Source organism: Erinaceus europaeus, chromosome 17 (assembly GCF_950295315.1).
Source record: "Erinaceus europaeus chromosome 17, mEriEur2.1, whole genome shotgun sequence".
In the NCBI taxonomy this organism is placed as follows: domain Eukaryota; kingdom Metazoa; phylum Chordata; class Mammalia; order Eulipotyphla; family Erinaceidae; genus Erinaceus; species Erinaceus europaeus.
The window spans coordinates 9,387,605-9,410,886 of NC_080178.1; the positions used below are offsets into that span (position 1 = coordinate 9,387,605).

At 41.9% G+C, this 23,282-nt stretch overlaps 1 protein-coding gene across 1 annotated transcript; it reads right to left on the bottom strand.

Moving 5' to 3' along the window:
* Nucleotides 1-1,688: 1,688 nt before the first annotated feature.
* Nucleotides 1,689-21,546, bottom strand: TCN1 (transcobalamin 1). The gene is made up of 9 exons (XM_007519626.2): nucleotides 21,406-21,546; nucleotides 17,274-17,453; nucleotides 15,545-15,685; nucleotides 12,841-12,993; nucleotides 10,161-10,330; nucleotides 9,150-9,339; nucleotides 7,203-7,386; nucleotides 4,529-4,647; nucleotides 1,689-4,245 (listed from the first exon to the last, which is right to left on the bottom strand). Exons 1-9 carry the CDS (start codon nucleotides 21,482-21,484, stop codon nucleotides 4,184-4,186), a joined length of 1,278 nt encoding a protein of 425 aa, XP_007519688.1. The 5' UTR covers nucleotides 21,485-21,546; the 3' UTR covers nucleotides 1,689-4,183.
* Nucleotides 21,547-23,282: the final 1,736 nt, after the last annotated feature.

A 23,282-nucleotide genomic window follows, 5' to 3' on the forward strand; every position in this document is an offset into this window, starting at 1 on the left:
TCCTCCTCCCCACCAGCCACTGTGAACCAACCTGTACCAATATCTTTCTCCCTGATAGAGATCTTTCTCTCCACTGCTTATCTAAGTTTACCTACCTCAGACCCTCCGCGTCGTCTGGTCTCAAGGTGACTTCTAGTCAGTCATGAGTTGTACACCATAGTTACAGTGAGATAAGATATATGTTGGAAAGGTGATACCTGGCAGAGGACACACGTTACTATGCACAAGGACCCCAGTCCCTACCTGTTGGGGAACATCTAATACTATATATACTGTATCTTGATATCTGAACGTCTGAATATTTTAGTCTAGCACAAACTATGATATAATCGATCACTTTATGTAAGGCGTGACAACTCCATGGTTTCCAAGAGGTCAGTGGGAGTTGTGAGAGGCTAAAGCCTGCCCCTCTGCCACAGTGATCACTCAAGAACTGACGAGAAACCATGTGACCTGTTAAACTTCAGATTATTGCCTCTCTTGATACCATACTAACTAATCTTGGGATTAGTTAGTAAAACAGTAAAAATATTGTACAGATAACTGACACCCCTGCCATTTGATATTTACCCTATGTCATCTCTATCTTTGCTGTGACCCTAAACTCCTTTCCAGATGTGCCCCTTATGCTTCTTGCCAGTGTAAGCCTTCTGTGACATTTCCCTGTTACAAACCTATAAAAGGATAGACTGTTCTTTGTGAGAGTGTCCACTTCTTCTGTCCCCATCAGACAGAAGGGCGTTAGCCACACCGGCCTTTCTTAGAAGAAACTTCAGTCTTAGAATATTTTCCCTTGTTTGAGTAACTTTGTTGGAGTGAGCCTGAGTGTCAAGGACGAGTGGATCTCCTTCCCACACCTACCTGTGTGTGTGGTCGGGGGAAGCTTCATGAGTGGTGAAACAGTGCTGTGGTCTCTCTCTCTCTCTAGCTTTTATATTTTATTTATTTATTAATGAGAAAGATAGAAGGGAAGAGAGAAAGAACCAGATATCACTCTGGTACATGTGCCACTGGGGATTGAATTCGGGACCTCGTGCATGAGTCTAGCGCTTTATCCACTGCACCACTCTCCGGACCCCTCCCCGCCATTCCCCCTTGTATCTCTCTGTATCAACAACAACAACAACAAAAGCAAACACATTAAATAAGATTGACATTAAAAAAATTATCTTTAATTACTTGATAGAGACAATTAGAAATTGAGAGGAGGAGGGGAGATAGAGAGGAAGGAAGAGAGACAGAGAAACACTTGCAGCCCTGTTTTGCTACTTCTTCCTGCAGGTAGGGACGCGTCATGCGCACTCAACCAAGTGTGACACCCACCCAGCCCCAAGATTTACATTTAAGAGAAGATGAAGTCGTTCCTTTTGCCATAGTCTGGAGGGAGGAACTGGAGAAGATCATGTGAAATGAAACAAGTTGGAAGAGAAAGAACAAAAAAATACAGATGAGCTCATGCACAGGTGAGATTTAGGAAACAAATTAAAGGAACAGATGAGGCAAAACGCACAGAGACCTTTGGTCTATGTCTGCCGATCAGGGTCATTACGGTGGGGTAGGGGAGGGCCGACGTAAAGGTTGGGGGTAGATAGTTCTTTGTGCTAGTACATATTTTGGGACGACATGAAACCTTGAAGACAGACAAAAGAGCTGTAAGGGCACTGTTTGCTCCATAAAAATATTAGGCATGTTAAAGACTATACTGGGGTGGGGGTAGATAGCATAATGCTCCATAAAAATATTAGGCATGTTAAAGACTATATTGGGGTGGGGGTAGATAGCATAATGGTTATACAAAGAGACTTTTCATGCCTGAGGCTCCAAAGTCCCAGGTTCAGTGCCCCGTACCACCGTAAAACAGAGCTGAGCAGTGCTCTGGTAAAAACAAAAAAAAACAAAAACTAAAACCAACCAACCAACCAAACAAACCTACACTGTAAACCAATAGCCCTCCCAATAAAATAAAAGAAAAGAAAGAAGAAAAAAACATAAACAAAGCACTGGGGAGGCAGCATAATGGTCATGCTGCTGACTTTCACGCCTGAAGCTCTGAGCTCCCAGGTTCAATCCCCAGCACCATAAGCCAGAGTTTAGCAGTGCTCTAGGAAAGGAAAAATAATTAGTTATGTGGAAAATTGGAAAATGTCATGCATGTAGAAACTAATATATTTACTGTCAAATGTAAAACATTAATTCCCCAATAAAGAAATTAAAAAAAAAAGAAAAAAATAATTAAATGAAATTGGACCTGGGAATACAGTGAAAACAGCTATGATGACAAAATGACTTTTACCAAAATCCCAGGCCTTAAACAAGAGATTAGCTAATGGGTATAAGTACGAGTGAGACTTCCTTCAGGCCTTTTTATTCCCAGTGACACAATCTCCCGGCTGTTAGCAGAAAGCATTTCTTTGCGGTTTGGCTGGTTCCTATATGCCAACCTCATTTAATAGCCTGGGGCACCTGTTTTCCAATAGCTCCTTCCAGACTCTCAGGCAAGACTCCCCCAGGTCTAGTTTTATGCAGGTAAATGGACATGAACTGGGTTCCAGCCTGAACTTTTTGAAGTTGTTTGACTGTGGACAAGCAATGGATTTTGAGTTCTCAGAAAGCCTTTTATTTGATCTTTTTTTTTTTTCCCCTTATCTGACGATGAAAGCTATTCCAAACACTCAGGGCTTTTAGATATTATTTTATTTATATTATTTTTGGTGGTAAAACCTGACACTGAGCCAGTCATTATCTTTTGAAGTACATAGTTAGAACACATGGTCCCAAACTTTGTGAGGTCTATGGTATTTATCATGAGGGCAAGGGTGGTACATAGAGACTTGCTGGTTGCTGCAGCCTGGAACCATACCCATGCAATCTTATAATCTTGTAAACCATTATTTAGTCACAATCAAAACAATATATTAAAAAAAGAAAATGCAGGGGCTGAGTGGTGGTGTGCTCAGGGAAGCTTCACAAATGGTGAAGTAGGTCTGCAGGTGTCTTTTACTCTCCCTCTCTCCCTTCTCCTCCCCTCTCAATTTCTCCCTATCCTATCAAAAGAAAGAAAGAAAGAAAGAAAGAAAGAAAGAAAGAAAGAAAGAAAGAAGACCGTCAGGAGCAATGGATTGGTTTTGTAGACACAAAGCCCCAGCAATAACCCCAGTGGCAATAAAAAAAGTAATATGTATTATAGTAACTAATATATGCTTACATATGTCTCTATATAAATATATATTTCAGAAATGAAGCTGTACTCTAATGTAAGGTAAACCTCCCTATGACAGAGAGCAGGAAGTGATACTTAAGATTATGAAGGGAGGGGCTAATTTTATTCCAGCTATTGGATTTATTATTTTATTTTTTAATGGAATTTATAAATCTTAAAAAAATTTATTTATAAAAAGGAAACATTGACTAAACCATAGGATAAGAGGGGTACAACTCCACACAATTCCCACCACCAGATTTCCATATCCCATCCCCTCCCCTGATAGCTTTCCTATTCTTTATCCCTCTGGGAGTATGGACCCAAGGTCATTGTAGGATGCAGAAGGTGGAAGGTCTGGCTTCTGTAATTGCTTCTCCATTGAACCTGGGTGTTGACCATTATGATATCGACCCCTGTCCCATATTTAAATCTCAGTGGTTGCTGTGGCCAAGATTAGACCTGGGACCTTATTTCTATTTTGCTCTGCTTCCCAAACTCAGCTACCGAGACACATGGTTCTTCCTAGACAATAGTCTCTGTGAATAATCTCTTTTTTTTCCTATGTGCTTTTTAAAAGTTTTTTTCTTAAAGTTTAAAAAAAATTTTTTTTATTTATTTAGTTTGAATGGAGACAGAGAGAACTTGATAGGGCAGGGGGAGATAAGGAGACAGAGAGATATCCGCTGCAGGTGGAGACGATGGGCTTGAACTGGGTTCTTGTGCGCTGGTTTTGTGTGCACTCAACCAGGTGCACCACCACCTGGCCCCTTAATAACCCTTTGAAAAAGCAAATTCAGTAGACCATGCACTCTTTCTTTAGTTGTTGATTTTTTTTTAAATTTTTTTGAGCAAGCACAGAGAAGTGGAGACTATGATTCTCCTGTGAGGATTGTCATAAATGAGAAGGAAGACATGAGGACACATTCTCCTTGGAATTCCACTGAAAAAGGAATAGGTCCAGTTGAAGAAGGCTTGAGTTTATTAATATGTGCTCCAGCGAACCTCCAAATTTTCTCCATCATGGACAACATAACTACCAACTCCTGAGAAGGGACGAGAGGGAGAGAGAAAGAGAGAGAGAGAGAGAGAGAGAGGGAAAGGAAGAGAGAGAGGGAAAGGAAGAGAGAGAGGGAGAGAGAGAGAGAGAGAGAGAGAGAGAGAGAGAGAGAGAGAGAGTGTCAAATGACTTGGGGACAACTCTTCCTAAAGCAGTAACACATGCTCCACAAAATCTCAGGCTCTCAACACCCCCCCCCCCTCCACCAAGCCCTTCCCCATATTTTGGGAATTTTTCTCCCAGTGGGTTTGGGTCACACTCTTTCTTACCCTGGCTTAGTGGTTTGCCTTCACTCAGAAGTTCCCAGTATCTTCTTTCATTACTGTTGGCAGTTAGACCCTGAACAGAGGTGACATAGGGGCCCCATGAGCTATCCACCACTTTGAAGCTGTAGGGACAGGGAATGGTTACAGGAAGTTAGAACCTTTTTTTAAAATAAGTTTTTTAAAAATTATCTTTACTTATTTATTGGATAGAGAAATCGAGAGGAAGGAAGAGATAGAGAGGGAGAGAGACAGAGAGACACCTGCAGCCCTGCTTCACCACTTGTGAAGCTTTCCCCCTGCAGGTGGGGACTGGGGATTTGAACCTGGGGTCCTGGCGCACTGTAACATGGGCACTCAGGCAGGTTCACCACCACCTGGCCCCCGGAAGTTAGAACTTTTCAAAGCTAATACCACATGGACATTTCTCAAGCTTCAGTGTAACTGAGAATCTCTTGAAGACTTTATAAAAATGTACATCTCCTGATGCTTTTCACAGACACTGATTCTACAGATCTGGGCTGGGACCAGAAACCAGCATAGTTTCTATGCAGGGGGCTCTAACGGAGGCACACGCCACAGTCCATGCTGGTTTAGAGACGCGAGGCCTGTGGTTTCTGCCCCTGACCCCTGTCATAGTGGACTTCTGACAGTCAAACCTTCTAATCTTCTACAAAAGTCACGGCTGAGTTAGCAAAGCACTGAAGACAGCAGGATGCTCATGTCCTAGTAACCCTGTTGAGCCAGTAGATTTACCCTTAGGAAATAATGATTGAACCTTTCATGTTGTATTTAAATAAAGTGACTCTGTCAGTATTCATTTTGCATTGTTTAGTCGTACCTCTCTGCATTTCTCGAAACCCATAAAGCACACCTTTATGATGATTTTGTCGATAACATCTAATGCCACGTTATCAGATACCATAAATGGCAGCTGGACTGAAGGAGGAAAATGCACCATATGTGTCAGAGGTAAAGTAAATGTCTTTCTTTCCCTCTCTCCCTCCCTCCCTCCCTCCCTTCTTTCCTTCCTCCCTCCCTCCCTCCCTCCCTCCCTTCTTTCCTTCCTTCCTCCCTCCCTCCCTCCCTCCCTCCCTCCCTCCCTCCCTTCCTTCCTTCCTTCCTTCCTTCCTTCCTCTCTCTTTCTTATATTTTAGTTTACTTATTATTGGACAGAGGCAGAAAGAAATTGAAAGAGGAGGAGGAGATAGACAGGGAGAGAGACACCTGCAGCTCTACTTCACCACTCATGAAGCTTCCCTCTTGCAGGTGGGGACCAGAGACTTGAACATGGGTCCTTGGACCCGGTCATGGGAGCGCCTAACCAGGTGTGCCACTGCCTGGACCCCTTCCTTCCTTCCTTCCTTCCTTCCTTCCTTCCTTCCTTCCTTCCTTCCTTCCTCTTCCTTCTAACCTTCTTTCCTCTCTCTTTCTCTTCCTTTCTTCCCTCTTTCTTTTTTCTTCTTTCCTTCCTTCCTTCCTCCCTTCTTTCCTCCCTCCCTTCATTTCTCCCTCCCTATCTCCTCCCTCTCTCTACCCCCTTTCTTCTTCCTTCCTTCCTTCCTTTTTTTTTTTTTTTTTTTTTTGCCTCCAGGGTTATTGCTGGGGCTCAGTGCCTGCACCATGAATCCACTGCTCCTGGAGGCCACCCCACCCTTTTGTTGCCCTTGTTGTTGTAGCCTTGTTGTGGTCATTATTGTTGTTGTTGATGTTGTTCATTGTTGGATAGGACTGAGAGAAATGGAGAGAGGAGGGGAAGACAGAGAGGGGGAGAGAAAGACAGACACCTGCAGACCTGCTTCACCATCTGCGAAGCGACTCCCCTGCAGGTGGGGAGCTGGGGGCTCGAACTGGGATCCTTCCAGTGGTCCTTGTGCTTTGCGCCATGTGCGCTTAACCTGCTGCGCTACCGCCTGACCCCCTTCTTTCTCTTTCTTTCTTTCTTTCTTTCTTTCTTTCTTTCTTTCTTTCTTTCTTTCTTTCTATTTTTTTTAAACAGAGCACTGCTTAGCTCTAGCTTATGTTGGTGTGGATTTCTTTCCTTCTTGCTCTCTTTCTCTTTCTTTCTTCCTTTCATTCTTTCTTTCTCTCTTTCCCCTCCCTTCCTTCCTTCCTTCCTTCCTTCCTTCCTTCCTTCCTTTCTCAAAGCTCTGGAGTATGGCGATGCTTGGAATTACAAAATAAATATCTTGATCTTAGTGATCTGACATCTCTTAGCCAGAGAGCCTTCCCTGAGGTGCATGAGGATCTTCTGAGAGTGGAGCATGGGAAAACTCCAAGATGGTTGTCAGATCACTGACTTTAATGACACTTTCTGGTATACATTCATTTTTTCCCCCCTGTGACAGTTGTTTACTTATCTGATTTTCAAAGGGGTCATCAATTCAAAAATAGCGAAGAGCCTCAGTTCTATCCATGAATTGCTCACTCTAAGAGATTCCATCTCCTGATGGGATTTTACTGACAGAAGAGAGATCCTGTTCACTAAGTGGGCATTATTTAAAGACCTACTGTGTGCTAGAAGATGACTGGTGTTTTAGCCTCTGCTGTGAGGTGGAGATGAAGTGAAAGCACCGGTCTAGAAGTGTTTCACATGCTCTTAGCTTGCGGCTGCTGATATGTGAATGCTGAGTCTTGCCAAGTCACACTCTGTGTCTTACGCCTGAAGGTACAGACATACCGAAACACAGTTTCATTTATCTTCTTTGCTGCTTCCATGACATCGAGGAAGACAGAACCAGTCGGCACGGTAACACTGGTGGAATAGGTTTCATTGATCACCACAGAGTAACGGACCAAGATGTCTGAGGCTGACTGAGTAGGTGTCGGAGGCAAAGGCTCCTGAGTGGAGATGTGGAAGTCACCTAGTGGAGCCAGAAAAGCAGAGCATTACTATCTGTAGGAATAAAATGAGGTTGGAACTTGAATCTTGATTCAAAGGCTAATTTCCTTTATTAAGAGGAGGATTTTCTATGAGAAGTAACTCTTAGCAACAAGGAGGCATGAATTTCATATGGGCAAAGCAGAAAACTAAAACCTAATGTCCATTGGCTTGTAACTTCTGTTTGGCTCAACTTCCAGCTTCTTTTTATTCTTTTTAAAATATTTTAAATGAAGACAGAGAAAAATTGAGAGGGAAGGAGGAGGTAGAAAAAAGGAGGAGAGACACCTGCAGCCCTGCTTCACTGCTCATGAAGTCTCCCTGCTGCAGGTGGGGACTGTGGGGCTTGAACCAAGATCCTTCTATTCTGTTCTGTGTGCTCAACCAGGTGCACCACCGCCTGGCCCCAACTTCCAGCTTTTTAAGCAATTCAGTGGCCTCAATTTCTATTTCTCACAGTGTCTGGTTTTGATTAATCAAGTTAATTAATCAAGTTAATTAAGTTAATTATTTTTGCTTTGGTACAGCATACAATAATGCTTCTCTCTCTCTTTCTCTCTCTCTCTCTCTCACCAGAGAACTGGTCAGCTCTGGTTTATGGTGATGTGGGGGTACACCTGAGACTTCAGAGCCTCAGGCATGAGAGCCTGTTTGCATAACCATTATACTACCTCCCCTCCCCTTCTTTCTTTCCCTTTCTTTCTTTCTTTCTTTCTTTCTTTCTTTCTTTCTTTCTTTCTTTCTGCATAGTATCATTTGCACATTAAACCAGTAACATTTTAGCCTCTCTATTACCTGCTCATTCTCCCTCTTTGAAAAACTTACAGCAACATTAGGCTCCAACGCCATGTAAGCTTCTGCTGTGCGTCATTACAAATAAACATGTGCTATATACAACAGTTCACTGCTAAATGTCCAGCCTTGCTTTTCACCATACGGTAGGCTCCTTTTATTTGAAAACATACTAATTTCCAATCACTGTAGTCACCATTTTACGTGGATTTATCTCAAGCCTTACAAATCCTACATTTAGACACTATTATCTTTCCAATTTTATTTTATAGTTTAAATTTATTACTATACTTATTTATTGGATAGAGGTAGGCAAAAATAAAGAGGAAGGGGAGGGAGAGAGGGACAGAAACAGAGAGACATCACTCGCAAAATTTTCCCTCTGTAGGTGGGGGCTGGGAGCTTGAACCCACGTCCTTGCACATTGTAATTTTACATTACAAAACTGAGATTTAGAGACTAAGAGGTTTAGTCCCCTAAACTTGTGAATGTCTCAACCAGGAATGAAAGAACTAGAAGGGAAAAGAAGCTTCTTTCTGCCTAGCTGCCAAGTGAGATGTTTGAATAAATATCTGTGCTGGGATCTTCATGCAATGGTGCTATCTTGGGTTTCTTACTTCTCTGACATTTTGCTCGCTGTATATAACGGAGAGTCCATAGCAACGTGTTTTGTTTAGGATGGAAATAATAATGAGAAACCAGCAAAAATCGCATTTGGAGAGAGATCTCATTTAATCAGGCATATTTTGTCTACTAGGGCATGTGTTGTTCTGTTAAGAACATTGCTCAAGCAGTAGTGAAACAGTCCACAGTGACATGAGGAGTGCTTTCTATATGTGATCTGTTATGCTTTTGAGGTTTATCTGGCTGCTTTTAGTCCCCAAGAAACCAAAAGCACACACACTTCAGACGTTATGCTGAAAGGCAGAGTAGTTTGTGTGTCAGTGCTAATACCTGAACTGTAGACACAAGGAGAATCTCTGTTAATATCGAGGTAAGTCTTTCCCATCAGGGCAGGTAAGACCTGGGCAGCAGCAATTGGAAGACTGAACACTCCTTGGGGAATTTCACTGAGTATAGCATCTTGAGTTTTTTGGCAATCCCATTCTCTCTTATTGTAGTAGTCTGACGAAACAAAGAGAGCCTAATGTGGGAGAATGGGAGAGAGGAAGAATGAACGGAAGAGACCTCAAACAACAGGAAAGTTGAAACCTAGTGAATTCAGTAAATATGTATGGAACACGGACCACATACATCTTAAATATCTTTCCCGTCATCAACAAGATTACATACCCTAGTTTAGATGGGGGAGGCGTGAATATATATATATCACAACCTATACTAGCTCTAATGAAAACACCTTCTCAGGGCCAGGCGGTGGTGCACCTGGTTAAGTTCTCACATGACAGTGTGCAAGGACCCAGGTTCGAGCCCTCAGTCTCCACCTGCAGAGGGAAAGATTTGTGAGCGGTGAAGCAGTGCTGCAGGTGTTTTTCTGTCTGTCTCTCTCTCTCTCTCTCTCCCTCTTTCTTCCTCTCTCCTCTCAGTTCCTCTCTGTCTCTATCTAATAATTTTTTAAAATTAAAAAAGAACAGTTTCTCTACTGCATTCATTCACATGTCCTGACACCAGAACAATTTCTGTAATATTGGAAGTACTCTGTAAATAACCAAACAAAACCTGTAAACCATTGAAAAGGAGTGTCTTATGATGGCTGCCTTGCAAGAAGCATCTAATGGCATAACCTTTTCATAGAAGAATGAGTGAATAATCTTTTCGTGAGACTGAGGGAAAAAGATTGCAGGTGAGGAGAATATGTTGTAGGCAAGGGTAGGAAATCACAGAATTCAAGTCAAAGCAAATATAGGAAAAAGAATGGATAATCAGATTTTAGAAGGCCAATGAGAGAGAAGGTGTTTCTTTCCTCCATGCGTCTCCAGCTCCTGATTTCACTCTCCGACTTACCTGCATAGCTCCTCCTGTACTATATATGTTTCCAATGAGACCTCCTTTCTTCTCAGACAGAATCTGTTTTACCAGTGACTCTATATGACTAGTAATAATACTTTCCATCTGCCCATTTGTTACACTGTTTTTCACACAGGTCAGAGCCAAGACTGCCATTGAAGCAGTATCTGTCAAGAAAAATAAAACATTCGTAATAAGGTGACCGGCTAGTTGAGTTTGCCCAAGGACACAGAAGGTATGTGTATGTGTGTGTGTGTGTGTGTGTGTGTGTGTGTGTGTGTGTGTGTGGAGGGGCAGGTGACTCTAGTGTGAGACTTTCAGTGTTACAAGGACATTTTCAGCAAATTAAGATCTTTGCTCATACTAGTTGATGGTGGAAGAGAAGATTTCAAAGCACAACAGTCTCAGTCACTCCTACAATCATGTTGAGTGAAATAAGTCAGAAACAGAAGGATGAATATGGGATGATCTCACTCTCAGGCCGAAGTTGAAAAACAAGATTAGAAAAGAAAACACAAGTCGAACCTGAAATGGAATTGGAGTATTACACCAAAGTAAAAGACTCTGGGGTGGGTGGGTGGGTGGGGAGAATACAGGTCCATGAAAGATGATGAATGACATAGTGGGGGTTGTATTGTTAAATGGGAATCTGGGCAATGTTATGCATGTACAAACTATTGTATTTACTGTTGAATGTAAAACATTAATTCCCCAATAAAGAAATAAATTATTAAAAAAATATATATATTATCTCCCCAGCCCTGTAATTCTTTTTCAACCTTGACAATGCAGGCATTAGCTGAAGGACTGACTTGGCTGGCTGACCTATATTCAGTACTACAAACGAAACTATTTTTCAAAATGCTTAGAAGCTCAAGGGAAAATTGTCTATTAGGCTGTTTGAAAATATAGAGAAAAGCAGGCCTGGAAAAAAAATAATCTAGTTTGGAAGGTGAGGTGAATCTACCCAATACTTCAAGTCTCTTCCTCATTGCTGAGTACCATAATTGTCCCACGTTCCTCACATCTTGGTCAGTCTGCACGCGCTAACACTGTAGCCTTCTGTGTTTACTTCTTGGTCTCTCTCCTCTCCCACTCATGTAGGTGAAGGAACTGAGACCACCCATGTTGATACTCCAAACAAAATATGTCTTTGTAAGTTTTCATTAGTCTGCTTAGAAAACAGAACTCAACAGAACTGTTTTCTAGTCAGCGTCACTGAGAGAGAGAGTGTGAGGCAAAAGACTGGAAGAAGGGAGGATTTAATGTCAACACTTGGTTTTCCTCTGTAGTTATGTCCCCTCTTCTACAGGAAAAGGAAGATGAGGAATCCCATCCCATCTTCTTACTGCCCAGAGCTGCTAATGAATGATTTGCTTTGAGTTTCTTGGAGAAAAATGAGCTTGTGTATTCAGATTCCTAAGGAACCAAGTACCGATACTAACTGTTTAGAGGGACATACCTTTTTGGACATGACCCAGGGCAATGTTTTTGGTCCTTCCTTCAAGTGCAATAAATCTGTACTGTATTGATTTAAATACGCCCATGTTCAGTGGGGAAGCAATTACAGAAGCCAGACCTTCTACCTTCTGCATCCCATAATGACCCTGTGTCCATGCTCCCAGAGGGATGAAGAATAGGGAAGCTTTCAAGGGAGGGGATGGGATAGGGAGCTCTGGTAGTGGGAATTGTTTGGAACTGTACCCTTCTTATCCTATGGTCTGATCAAAATTTCCATTTTATAAATAAATAAAAAATATTGGACCTTGTCACTGGAAATGTTATGTTGTTCATACAAACCCACATATCCAAATGGTCCCATTAAATTAGAGAGCATCTTAAGATAAATGAATCCCACTGTTCCCTTTCTCTAACACTTACACATTCTAATATGTCTTCCATGAAGACTTTCATCATCTAACTTTGTTTCAAAGATGGACAACTTTAAAGTCAAGAGTTGGGTTGGCAAGATAGTTCACCTGCACCTGTTTTATATTGTGCACAACCCAAGTTTAAGTACAACCCCCAGTGCATTAGAAGAAGCTTCAGTGCTCTAGCTGGCTAGACTCAGAAAATCTCTTTCAACTTCTCTCTCTCTCTTGTTTTCTAGCTGAAAAAAAGTTAGCCTGAAGCAATGAAATCCAATCAATGAAAAAAAAAAAAAACACCTAAAGAGCCATTGTATCATTTACAGAAGAGCTGGGGTAGGGACCAGGTCTTTCTACTATACTACACATCTAGAAAAAGTCTTTTTTAAAAATTTCTTTATTGGGGGATTAATGTTTTACAGTCAACAGTAAATACAATAGTTTTCACATGCAGAACATTTCCCAGTTTTCCACATAACAATACAACCCCCACCAGGTCCTCTGCCATCCTTTTTCAGGGCCTGTACTCTCCCCTTCTCCCACCTCAGAGTCTTTTACTTTTTGGTGCAATACACCACCTCCAGTTTAGGTTCTACTTGTGTTTTCTCTTCTGATCTTGTTTAGAAAAAGTCTTAATTACCACTCAAAAGCTATTCTTCCCAAAAGGAAAATTTTTTTTTGAGGAGATTAGGGTAAAGAGGATAGAAAAAAAAAAAAAAAACGCCAGTGCTTACTATGGGAGAACTTGAACAGCAAGACATTAACAGTGACTGTTCTCTATACCAAGGAAATTGAACTCAATGACTTACCTACTGAGAACTGATCACCAAAATAATACGTTTTATTTTTAGGACTCAAAAGTTGAGAAACTTCAGTGACTGAATAACTCCCATTGAACAAACACAAGGCCAAAACATCCATGCTGAGCTGGTAGTAGTTAGTCAGTGGATTGCCATAGTTTTCTGGCAGACAGAAAAGAAACACCTTACTCACAGAAGTGGTTCTGGAGTAATAAAATTCCAACTTGTTCATACTCACTTTATTCCCATTTCTTTGTATTTAAGAAGAGATGAGTAATAGATGAAGTTGTTTACCCATAAGATGCTGGCCAGGCTTCCCTGGACTGAAGACCCCACCAATGTGTCCTGGAGCTCTGCTTCCCCAGAGACACACCTTACTAGGGAAAGAGAGAGGCAGACTGGGAGTATGGACCGACCAGTCAACGCCCATGTTCAGCGGGGAAGCAATTACAGAAGCCAGACCTTCCACCTTCTGCAACCCTCAATGACCCTGGGTCCATGCTCCCAGAGGGCTAGAGAATGGGAAAGCTATCATGGGAGGGGGTGGGTTATGGAGATTGGGTGGTGGGAATTGTGTGGAGTTGTACCCCTCCTACCTTATGTTTTTGTTCATTAATCCTTTCTTAAATAAAAAATTAAATAAAAAAAAGATGAGCAAATCTGAGAGATTTAAAGATTCTTAAGGCAAGCCAAACTCAACTCAATCCTTTTATTTTTGGTGACTATCCTTTTCTCTTAATTAAATTTTATTGATTTGTTTCAGATTTTAGAGGGGGAAAACTTTCATTTTTGGTCACTAAGTATGATTTAAGTGCTCACCTTGTCAAATCTGATCTTTATTATGATGTCTACTAGAGGGATTGCATCTATAAAGATAAAACTTTCTCTAAATTTCAGGTGGTAGCACTCTAATTCAGCCTTGTGACCATTCTTGACAACCCCCCCCCCCAAATGCATGAGCTATATAAGTTTCAAAGCAGACCATGTGCTTCAGCTGACAATATTTGAGGGGGTTGGAAGGTGGTCCGTCTGGTAAAGCACACACGTTACCAGAGCAAGGACCCAAGTTTTTAGCTGTGGGGCCACCACGTGGGATTATCTGCAAAGGTGAAGCTTCATGAATGTGGGAGCCAAGCTGCAGGGTCTCTCTTTCACTCTATACCTCCCTTTCCCTCCTTGTTTCTCACTCTATATTTAGGAGAAAGAAAAACAAATTGAGTGAAAGTATATAATTGAGTGGAAAATAAGGAGTGGTGGAATCATGGAGGCACTGAGCCCCAGTGATAACAACCAGGGTGGCAATTTTTTCCCTTGAATTTCCAATACCTCTAAAGTGAAACCTTTGCTCCGAAAGAACCTATCTTAAAGCCACCATGACTTCCATTGCATCCTTTGGAGACCAGGTTCATGTCAGAAGTTCAAACATATCGGCAATTGTACCTTATTCATGTCACCGAGATTCATGGTTTCTTGGATCATGCACTAACTATATAAACATATATTTATGTTAGACTCCTTTTTAGTAGACAACACAGCAATGATCATTATAACCCACAGCTTACATCATCCCTAATTGCAAAACCAAACAAAACGGATTTGAAAATTTTCTTCTAAGATCTGGAACAAGAGTTATCATTATTTCAACACAACTTTGGAAGTCCTAGCCAGATTAAGAGAAAGATACTCAAGGGATCCAAAGTGGAAAAGAAATAAAATGGTCACCTCAACTCTATTCATTTCATAGTTGAGAAGAAAAAGCACAAAAGAGATTAAGCCCAAACCCCTAGTGTTCACATGCTTACAGAGGCAGAAGCAGCACATGAGTTTATCACCTCCAAGTCTCTTGCAATTTTAATAATAATGTGCTGAAACAATGAATAGGAAAAACTGGCTGTCATATCAAAGGAAGATAGGAATGAAAAGAATAAACAGTAAAATAACTAGAGGGTGAGAGTTGATAATAAAACAGAGCATCTCCCCAGCAAATACCATGGCAAATCAAAGTGTGTCAGGAGTAACAAAAACCCCTTAGCTTTAGGTTTGACACTCATGAGACAATGTCTTGCACTGTTTGGATAATGCCGGTGAAAGTTATTATTTGTCTGAGTCAAACTCCTGGAGGTTTAGAGGACTGAGTTGTGTATGTGTGTGGTTATTTATAAAGAAGAGTTCTACTGGGGTCAATGCTCAGCTGAATATACTTAAAAATAAAGTTTAAGATTAAGGATGACAGAAGGGGGAAAAGTGAAAGTGATCTTCAAAGATATGGTGGATACAGTCACAGGAATGAAACAGAGGAGTCAGATCAACCAGAAAGAGAAGGATGAATATGGGAATGACCCCACTCATAGATAGAAGTTGAAAAATAAGAACAGAAGGGGAGACACAAAGCAGAACTTGGACTGGGTTTGGTGTATTGCAGCAAAATAAAGGGCTCCGGGGGTGGTGGTGGGGGCGAGTGTTCAGGTCCTGGGACATGATGGTGGAGGAGAACCTAGGTGGGGGGGTGAGAGTGTTACGTGGAAAACTGAGAAATGTTACATGTGTACCAACTACTGTGTTTTACTGTTGACTGTAAACCATTAATCCTCCCACATAAAGGAAAAAAAAAAGCAACCCCAGAAATAAAGAGGAACTGGAAGGAACTGCCAGACAGTTCTGTACCTATGGAGAAGACAAGGTTGTCCAGAATCTCTGAACACTTGATTCTCACCTATATTTTTAATTTCTGCTTGGAATTTACTTTCTAGATGGCCGATTAGGTTTGGTTCATATCTAAATGCTTTGTTGGGGTTTTGACACGCTCCCAAAGCCAGCATAATCAAGGCAAGACATCCTGATGTTAAATTTGCTCCTGAAAAAGACAAGTTTTCCAGTTTAATAGGATATATGCTTACAGTTTTGCTTTATTATTATTATTATTATTTTAGTCCAATTTTTCTGGTGACTTCTATTGCTCATAACTTCTTTGCTCTGTTTCTCTCTCTACTGATATTTGATTTATTTGATTTGATCAGAGTGCTGTCCAGAATTTAGCTCAGTCATACCAGGGATCAAACTGGGGACCTCTTGCATGCAAATCCTGTATGCGAGTGCTGTGTACCTATCTATGTACCCCACTGGCTGTCTTCATATTTGACTATTTACTTCCTTATCCCCAGAACAAAGTCTTTTCTATTAATACATACACATGAAAACTAGACCTTAGTTTTTCTAAGATTAGATTAAAAAAAACTATTTAACCCTTTTTAAAAAATTTATTTATAAAGTGGAAGCACTGATAAGACCATAGGATAAGAGGGGTAGAATTCCCACCACCAGAGCTCTGTATCCCCTCTTCTCCCTGATAGCTTTCCTATTCTTTATCCCTCTGGGAGTATGGACCCAGGGTCATTGTGGGATACAGAAGGTGGAAGGTCTGGCTTCTGTAATTGCTTCCCTGCTCAACATGGGTGTTGACAGGATGATCCATACTCCCAGCCTGTCTCTCTCTTTCCCTAGTGGGGCGGGGCTTATTAAAAAAAACAGACAATGAAAGAAAGCTTGAGACTTTTCTCCATTTGTGGGACTGTCTTGCCAAGGTAATAATGACTCACTTCTGTGTTCTGCCTTACAGAGTGTCAGCATTCTCTGCCTTGGGTGATTCCTCATGTTTTTATAGTTATTAGAAAGCTGAGGCTCAGTATTGACTTGAAAGTTTCAAGGGGGAGCCAAGATCCCAGCTCGGTTCTGGGGTCATGTCTCTATAGTCAGTTTTCTTAGCTATGTTCCATATTCCTGTTGGGTTGTGAACTCAGCACATTTGTGTAAGAGTAGCATTGGTGATGCAATTCTGGACTCAGACAAGTAAAGCCAGGTAGCAGTGGGTTAACCAGTGGAGGCACCTTTCTGTCATCTCAAGTTTTATTCAGGTAGGAAGGACTTAGTAGAGAGACATAGTGGAACTGTAAAGTAAGGAATATATATATATATATATATATATATATATATATATATACATATATATATATATATATATATATTTTTTTTTTTTTGCCTCCAGGGTTATTGCTGGGGCTTGGTGCCAGCACTATGAAGCCACAGTTCTGGCAGCCATTTCCTTTTCTTTTTCTTTTTTCCTTCCCTTCCTTTCCCTTCCCTTTCCTTTCTCTTTCTTCCTTTTTTTTTTTAACCATTTTTTTATTGGATAGGACAGAGAGAAATTGAGAGAAGGGGAAGACAGAGAGAGAAAGGTGGGGGGGGAGAGACAGACTCTTACATACCCACTTCACTGCTTGTGAAGTGTCACCGCTGTAGGTGGGGAGCAGAGGCTCAAACCTGGATCCTACTGTGGGTCCTTACACTTAGTACTATGTGCAAACCAGGTGTGTCACCATCTGGCCCCCAGATGATCTTTCAGGATAGACCTCTCCTTAAATCGCGCAGAGAACGTAGGTACTCACCTGATTTTCTCACACTGCCTTTGAGTTCTTGGATCAGCTCTTGGTCTAGACTTACGTTTTGGAACCCTGTAAGTCTCAGAGACAGCAGGATATTGGCATCTTGTACCACTTTGTTATGTTTTGAATTGATCAGCGTTCTCATCAAAGGGCTGAGGCGGAAGTAATTCTCTTTGCTTACCTCTGTGGGAGGAGACGGAAGAAATAAGAAACACACACCCATAGAAAACTAGTAAGGGGGGAGTCGGGCTATAGCGCAGCGGGTTAAGCGCAGGTGGCGTAAAGCACAAGGACCGGCATAAGGATCCCGGTTCGAACCCCGGCTCCCCACCTGCAGGGGAGTCGCTTCATAGGCGGTGAAGCAGGTCTGCAGGTATCTGTCTTTCTCTCCTCCTCTCTGTCTTCCCCTCCTCTCTCCATTTCTCTCTGTCCTATTCAACAACGACAACAACAATAATAACTACAACAATAAAACAACAAGGGCAACAAGAGAATAAATAAAATAAATATTAAAAAAAAAGCTAAAAAAAAGAAAATAGTAAGGGTAGGAAGAGGGGGCAACATTAAAATATTTATTTACTAACAGATATGGCTCAGAGACTAATTCAGAATCACTGACTCTGTGGCTGGAACAATAAAAATGTGGATCTGAGGCAAGGCATTTCCTCCTTTATCACCCAGCCTGGGAGCATTTCAGTATTTTTTAAATTATTTATTTATTTTCCCTTTTGTTTCCCTTGTTGTTTAACATTGTTGTGGTTATTGATGTCGTTGTTGTTGGATAGGACAGAGAGAAATGGAGAGAGGAGGGGAAGACAGAGAGGGGGAGAGAAAGACAGACACCTGCAGACCTGCTTCACCGCCTGTGAAGCGACTCCCCTGCAAGTGGGGAGCCGGGGGCTCGAACCGGGATCCCTACCCCAGTCCTTGCACTTTGTGCCACATGCACTTAACCTGTGGCCCCACTGCCTGACTCCCAGCATTTCAGTATTTTAATGAATGGTAGAGACTTACCATTGTGAGTTGGCAGAATAACAGTCTTAACTGAGAGTTTTTTTTCTTTCTTTTCTCTCTTCCTTCTCCTTTTCCTTCTTCTTCTCCTCCTCCTCTGTTACCAGAACACTGCTCAGCTCAGCTCTGCCTTATGGGGGATTCAACATCTCTGTCTTGTAAGTCTTTATTTTCTTTCTTGGAATTTTTTTTTTTTTTTGCATAATCGCTATGCTATTTCCCGCACCCCTACCTGGGAGTTCTAACTTTATCCCCTGATTCTGAATGTGAGGCCTAGAGAAGATGCCCGAAAGTAAACTGCAGTGCTAAGAGAATTGATAGAAACTAAAATGTGTGTCTGTTGATCAACATTCTATTGTCCTTTCTGTTTCCTGGATCCAGGTCTTTGGTCTTTCTTTAGCTTCTTCTAGCTAAATTACATTCATACTGAGGGTAAGGACATCAAAAACAAATAATGTGACATTGATGATTCACTCTCAAGTTTTACTGTCTCACTGTCTAACTGGCCAGACACCAAGATGATTATTTATGAGGACATACCATTTGAAAACTTCAGTTTTAGGGGCCAGGCAGTGGCATGCCTCGTAGAACACACATATTATAGTGTACAAAGACCTGGGTTTGAGCACCTGGTGCCCACCTGCAGGGTGGCAAGCTTCATAGCAGTGCTGCAGAGATGTGTGTGTGTGTGTGTGTGTGTGTGTGTGTATGTGTCCCTCTCTACTTCTTCCTTCCCTCAGTTTCTCTCTGTCTCTATCAAAAATAAATAAAAGTATTATAAAACTCCACTTTTAAGCTAGAACTATCCAAATCCTAGGGGCAAGTGTAGAAGTATAAAGAGAATCCAGAGTCCCCCCCCCCCCTCGCAAGAAGTAAAAGAGACCTAAGAAAGTTGCCATTGAAAATATTTTAAACTTCAGGGAGTTGGGCTGTAGCGCAGCAGGTTAAGCGCACGTGGCGCCAAGCGCAAGGACCAGCATAAGGCTCCCGGTTCGAGCCCCCGGCTCCCCACCTGCAGGGGAGTTGCTTCACAGGCGGTGAAGCAGGTCTGCAGGTGTCTGTTTCTCTCCCCCTCTCTGTCTTCCCCTCCTCTCTCCATTTCTCTCTGTCCTATTGAACAACAACGACATCAACAAAAATAATAACTACAACAATGAAAAAAACAAGGGCAACAAAAGGAAAATTAAATAAATATAAAAAAGAAAATATTTTAAACTTCAAAAAATACATTCACGATTACCTATTTATACTTTAAGCAAATATGTTTTGCCCACATTGCCTAGAAAATCCTGTCTACTTCCAGATGATTCTGGTTCAGTGGAGGTAGTGAGAAGAGTATGAACCTTTGGTTCAGCCAGCCCTTAGTGGATTCTGTGCTCCATAATTTATAGCTGTGGATATGTTATGTAACCTCTCTGACCTTCAGTTTTCCATCTTAAAATTGTGACTATCAGCCTCTACTTTGTAGATGTTGAACAAGAAATCTCCCAATAAGCTGCAAAGCCCTGTATGCATTATTACCATTATTACCTATAATTTAACTAATGTATCGATCACTCTACTTAGTCAGTGAAGGAAATGTGAGTTTCCTTGTCCACTCTGTTTCACTTTCAAAGAAAGAGTCAGGAAGTTCACGATCAAGTGTCCATAGACAGGTCATGACTTGTCAGAGGCACAAGCTGACATCTGCTATTCAGCCTTCTGAGATTCTATGTGAGCATCCAGTTCAGTCCTTTTTTCCCTGGCACTGAAACAGTGTTTTAGTTCCTGTTCAACAACTCCAGTCAACTTCCTTGACCCGTGAAGACCAAGTGAATTAATTATCTTGCACTGAATCGAACTACAGGTCTCCATAGGAACCCTCTATTCTTAAGGCACTGCAAGAGAAATGCCAAGACAGGAAGCAGGTTAAAGTTGGGAAACTCTGCTGTAGTTTGTATGAACACAGGTATTTCTGGAGTGATGTTCATCTCTTCTTGTAGGCTCTTGAGTACCAGGAAGATGTAGTCACAGATGGAACATTATAGTGCGCAAGTACACAGGTTCAAGCCCCCTGTCCCCCACCTTAGCGAAAGCTTCATAAGTGGTGAAGCAGTGCTTCAGGTCTCTCTCTCCCTCTCTCTTTTAACCAGAGCACTGCTCAACTCTGGCTTATGGTGGTGCAGGGGATTGAACCTGGGACTTGATGGAGCCTCAGGCATGAGAGTCTGTTTGCATAACCATTATGCTATCTACCCCTGCCCTCTCTGTCTTATTCTCCCTCTCTATTTCCCCCTTCCTCTTAGTTTCTGGCTATCTCTATCCAATAAATAAAAAAATAATAATAAAAAAATTAAAGAGAGAGAAAGAGGGAAGGATTCATTTAATCACATGTTGATGCTCCAAGGTTGGCAGAAAGCTTTAATTTAGTTGTTTTTTTTTTTTTTTTTTTGGCCTCCAGGGTTATTGCTGGGTTTCAGTGCCTGCACTATGAATCCACTGTTCCTGGAAGCTATTTTCCCCCTTTATTTTCCCTTGTTGTTCATCATTGTTGTTGCTATTATTATTGTTGTAATTGTTGTTGGATAGGACAGAGAGAAATCGAGATAGAAAGGGAAAACAGATGGGGGAGAGAAAGATAGATACCTGCAGACCTGCTTCACTGCTTGCAAAGCAAACTTCCTTCAAGTGGGGAGCCAGGGGCTCGAACCGGGATCCTTATGCTGGTTCTTGTGCTTTGCGCCATGTGTGCTTAACCCCTTGTGCTACCGCTCAGCCCCCTCTACTTTAGTGTTTTAAAAATAGAAAAAGGGTGGGGTTATGGATGGACCTGTCAATGTCCATGTCCATCAGAGAAGCAATTACAGAAGTCAGACCTTCCACCTTCTGCAGCCCATAATAATCTTTGTTCCATACTCCCAGAGGGATAAAGAATAGGGAAGCTTCCAATGGAGGGGATGGGACACAGAACTTCTGTGGTAGGAATTGTGTGGAATTGTACCCCTCTTATCCCACAGTCTTCTTGATCATTATTAAATCACTAATAAAAAACTAGAATCACACAACCTATGGTGCCAACACACAGAGGAGAGATGATGAGACTTAGACCCATATCTAGAATGATTTTGGCCCAAAGCATACTCACTACAGATCTCACATCGTTGGCTTGGAATAAGAGCAAAGAGTAGGAGTCCCACGAGTGGCAGCTGGTATGGTTGTCCCATCTTCCTGACAGTGCTGACGGTGTCCAGGATTTGTGAGGGCCTAGCTGCTTCTTTACTGGGTGATGGACAGAGAGTGTATAGAGCCCTTCCTTCAGCTTGCTTAGTTACTTTTACTCAAACAAATATTGGGTAATGTCAGGAGGTGTGGTCATTTGGCCCAGTGAAGTGATCAACCAGGAAGAAGACTTAAAAGGTAGGATCAGGAAGAATGTAGAAATAATTTGTCTTTGTTTTCTACATCAAACCTTCAGGACTCATAATACTTACTTGCCTTCAGTCCAGTGAAAATAAAATAGTCTGTTTTCAGTCCCAGTCCACCTGGGTCAAGTTTTATTTGTATCTCTTGTGAAATCTCATTTAGAATGGCAAGGAGCTACAACATATAGACATTAAAGTAGAAGTTGTTAGACTAAAATTGGAGAAAATAAGATTGGGGAGACTGGCACATGGGTGGATCTTTGGGGGAAGAGAGAAAGAGAGACAGAGTCAGAGACAGTGAGAGAGAATGAGAGAGAGAGAGAAAGAGAGAGACAGAGTCAGAGACAGTGAGAGAGAATGAGAGAGAGAGAAAGAGAGAGAGAGATCCAGAGCACTGCTCAACTTTGGCATATGGAAGTGTCAAGGATTCAACCTGGAATTTCTGGAGGGATGCAAGTTTGGTATACTAGTCTACTATTTCTCTCTCCCATGACAATGGGTTTTGACCCCCTTAAGATAAATGCCTATCTACCTACAATTTCCTAGCCCAGGAGGAAACCATAGAAATACCAAATGTAGATTTTTTTTTTTAAATAGGACAGAAAGATATGGAGAGAGGAGGGGAAGACAGAGAGGGGGAGAGAAAGACACCTGCAGACCTGCTTCACCACCTGTGAACTGATTCCCCTGCAGGTGGGGAGCCAGGGGCTCGAACCAGGATCCTTACAGTGGTCCTATGCTTTGTACCACCTGTGCTTAACCTGCTGCGCTACCACCCAACTCCCCCAAATGTAGATTTTTACCCAGCCAAGAATCTTGAGAAGATAGGCTCACTGAGTTTGGTTCTAGCTACGGGCTCAGAAAGAGTTCTATTCCTTCTCAACTTGCCTACAGCTCCATCTGGTCTTGGTCCTCCTAACAACATCCTCAGCTAAGGGATGTCAAGTTTGTGATCAATATTTTATCAGGTTCTCTCCTTGGCTCATAGATGACCATCTTCTCTGTCTTTTCTTTCCGTCTGTCTGCTTCCTGATCTCTTTTTATGAGGATGACCACCATATTGAATTAGGACCCAATCTAATGACATAACTCTAGGTGAATTTTCTCTTGAAAGGCCCTAGGTGTGGTTCAAATACAACTATATGCTGAGACATTGAGGGGCTAGCACTTCAACATGTGACTTTTCAAGGCACACAAATTATCATATAACAATGTGACTTCCAGAGGCGGGGCTATAGGGTAGCAGCAGCTGCGTTTCTCTCCTCTCCTGACTCTGGTCAAGTAGGAATATCAGAAATTACCTGAGGGGGGTCGGGAGGTAGCGCAGCAGGTTAAGCGCACGTGGTGCGAAGTGCAAGGACCAGCGGAAGGATCCTGGTTCAAACCCCTGGCTCCCCATCTGCAGGGGAGTCGCTTCACAGGCGGTGAAGCAGGTCTGTAGGTGTCTTTCTCTCACCCTCTCTGTCTTCCCCTCCTCTCTCCATTTTTCTCTGTCCTATCCAATAATGACTACAACAATAAAAAAGATTTAAAAAAAAAGGATAAACTTTTTGAATTCTAGGCTCTGACCTCCATATACTATGAACAGAACAGCAAGTGA

Excerpts from the sequence above, each read along its gene's own strand:
- TCN1 (XM_007519626.2), bottom strand. The coding sequence starts at position 21,484 with ATGGGACAACCATACCAGCTGCCACTCGTGGGACTCCTACTCTTTGCT. Across the intron at positions 12,994-15,544 it reads AGCAGAAATTAAAAATATAG|AAAACTATGGCAATCCACTG; the intron begins GTGAGAATCAAG and ends TCTGTCTGCCAG. Across the intron at positions 4,648-7,202 it reads ATAAATGAAACTGTGTTTCG|CTTCAAAGTGGTGGATAGCT; the intron begins GTATGTCTGTAC and ends CTGTCCCTACAG.